The sequence below is a fragment of the Gymnoscopelus microlampas genome (genome assembly GCF_963454915.1).
Source record: "Gymnoscopelus microlampas genome assembly, chromosome: 9".
In the NCBI taxonomy this organism is placed as follows: Eukaryota; Metazoa; Chordata; class Actinopteri; order Myctophiformes; family Myctophidae; genus Gymnoscopelus; species Gymnoscopelus microlampas.
The window spans coordinates 34,282,048-34,284,833 of NC_139946.1; the positions used below are offsets into that span (position 1 = coordinate 34,282,048).

At 48.8% G+C, this 2,786-nt stretch overlaps 1 protein-coding gene across 1 annotated transcript in view; it reads right to left on the reverse strand.

Annotated features, from left to right (window-relative positions):
• Positions 1 to 1,270: 1,270 nt before the first annotated feature.
• crb1 (crumbs cell polarity complex component 1) overlaps positions 1,271 to 2,786 on the reverse strand; it is a gene marked incomplete at its 5' end in the record, with an annotated part of 30,518 nt that continues 29,002 nt past the window's right edge. Inside the window, one exon of the mRNA XM_084067202.1 lies at positions 1,271 to 1,577. Coding sequence (XP_083923328.1) covers positions 1,338 to 1,577 — 240 coding nt within the window. The 3' untranslated portion in view covers positions 1,271 to 1,337. The remainder of the gene's footprint in view (positions 1,578 to 2,786) is intronic.

Consider the following 2,786-nt stretch of genomic DNA (forward strand, 5'->3'; position numbering starts at 1 on the left):
AAAGGAGTAGTTTACCCAAAAAAATACTTATTTTCTGTCAATTACACACCCCATGAAGCCTTGAATTCAGGAAGATTTTTTTGCTTTTGTCGCATTCCTAAGCCAGTAATTTGACGACTGGCATAGTCTCCGGTAGGAGACGCAATGAGTCTCCTACTGAGTCTCCTATTGACCTATTGACCTATTGACCGTTATCAAATTATTGACTCAGGAATTCGACAAAAACAAGGCTTCATGAGGTGTGTAATTGATAGAAAATTAGTAATTGTTTGGGTGAACTACTCCTTTAAGTCCGATGCATTGTGAGCTTGTAGGTCTGCTATTTTTGACGCGTGACGCGGTCGCGCAACGGAGCATGAATCAGGCTTCACAGAGAAACAGACCATTGGACTTTCATATGAACTGCATTCACGGCCAGTGTCTCACATCATATGAGTCTCTCCACAGGAGGCGGTTGGGTGATGTTCCACATCTCCACGCGGGAGCCCTCCTTCTCCTGCCGGCTGGGGCTGTAGGTGCCGTGGGTGGCCCGGCGGTTGAGCGCCACCACCAGGCTGACGGAGGACAGGACCAGGATCAGCAGCAGGACCACCGACACCAGACTCACAGACAGCAGGAGGTTGGAGGAGGTCAGATCCTCGGTGGTCAACTTGAAGGGTGAAGGGAGGGAGGGAGGGAGGGAGGGGAATGGGAAGGAGAGAAGGAATCAGTGGAAGAGCTTCTGGGCCTAATGGAGAGTCATGGGTAGTGGTGAGTAAAAGTACAAAAGTATTGTCATCAAAATAATACTTAAAGTACCAATAGTAAAAGTACTCATTATGCAGAATGTCCCATTTCACAAGTTTTCAAATGTATACAAATCTTTGGAAAATTGCAGATCTACAAGCTCGCGATGCATTGTGAGCTTGTAGATCTGCTATTTTAAAATGGCCAGAATGTACAGTATATAGGGCTGAAGTGGTTCATGTATGTTTTGTAATAATAATCCAGATCTACAAAGTAACTCAAGTTTTCAAATAAATGTAGTGGAGTAAAAGTACAATATTTGGATCCGAGATGTAGTGGACTTAAAATTGTACTTAAGTGCAGTACTTAAGTAAATGTACCTAGTTACTTTCCACCACTGGTCATTGGTAGTAACAGAGGTCTCAAGTGGTAGGGTGTGAGTGAGGATGAGGATGCATATGCTCTCTCTCTTTCTCTCTCTCTCTCTCTCTCTCTCTCTCGCTCACACACACACACGCACACGCACACGCACACGCACACACATACACACACATACACACACACAGATATGCACATACAGAAATGGCCTCCTCCTGCAGTTATAGCTACATTTACACCAGGCGCTCCACGCGCGCTGCCAGCGTGTTGATGGATGCGCATGCCAGCCCAGCAGGGGGGCCGGGACCACCGGGGGTCTCAAGGCGCTGTGGGCTGAAACCTCCCTCTGTCTGCCGCCGCTCCCGCAGCTTGGCCACGGCCAGCGCCAGCGCCACGGCCACCACTATGGCCAGGCCCACCAGACAGGGCGCCAATATCGCCGCCACCCGAGAGCTGTACGGAGCGCGCTCCGTCTGCAGAGGATCACACACACACACACACACACACACACACACACACACACACACACACACACACACACACACACGAGACAAGATCCGGCCTGATGATCTGCTCTGATTTGCTCAGTGCAATATATACGTATGCATGTACATTCTACATACATAGGTACATACATACTGTATGCAACAAACAGTCGCTTCCTGACTGCCGGCATTGAGAATACCCTCTGTCACAAAGATTCCACCACCACCACCACCACATGAAGCACACACATTGATAAACTTGTATCTCGTAGAAACAGAGCTGCTCTGCATGGAGCGTTCCGCTCTTTTAATGGCTTGTGAAACCAGCTTAGCGCTTTGTTCAGGGAGCGTAACGCTGTTCAACCAGCGCGCCTCTGGTCTTCTATGTTCTCACAGCAAGCAGAAACACCAAACTCCACCACCACCGGAATCAAAATTACTCAGTTCCCCAGAGACACACACACGCACGCACGCACGCACGCACGCACGCACGCACGCACGCACGCACGCACGCACACACACACACACACACACACACACACACACACACACACACACACACACACACACACACACACACACACACACACACACACACACACACACACACACACACACACACACAGTACAGCACAACACAGCACAGCACAGCACAGCACAGCAGGCCAACACATTCAATCAGATCTGAATCACTCATCTCATGTGGACAGTGATTAATGATGACTGTCCCCACAGCGGACATGGAGGATGTTGTTCACTCACGTTAGTAATACCGGCCGACGTAACGGCTGTTGTGACGCTCTGAGCTGCCACTGCCATCACAGAGAGAAAGTCACCACTGGTAAGTATCACTGAAGTCATCCACAAGAACACATTAACAACCACTGGTAACATTGAAGTCATCCACAAGAACACATTAACAACCACTGGTAACATTGAAGTCATCCACAAGAACACATTAACAACGTAAACCCTACTGTATACTTCATTGACCGGATCATTGATCCCCCAGGGATCTACAGGTATACTAGGCCCCCTCCTGTTTTCCCTCTACACTAAATATCTTCACCTGCATTGTGAGCTCGTAGATCAGCTATTTCCGCCAAATGTCCGGCCCAGAATAGGCACGCTAAGGCTTCATGTGGTTAAAATCTTGTCGTATAGTTGTAGTCGCCTCGCTGAATGGTACAGCAGGGG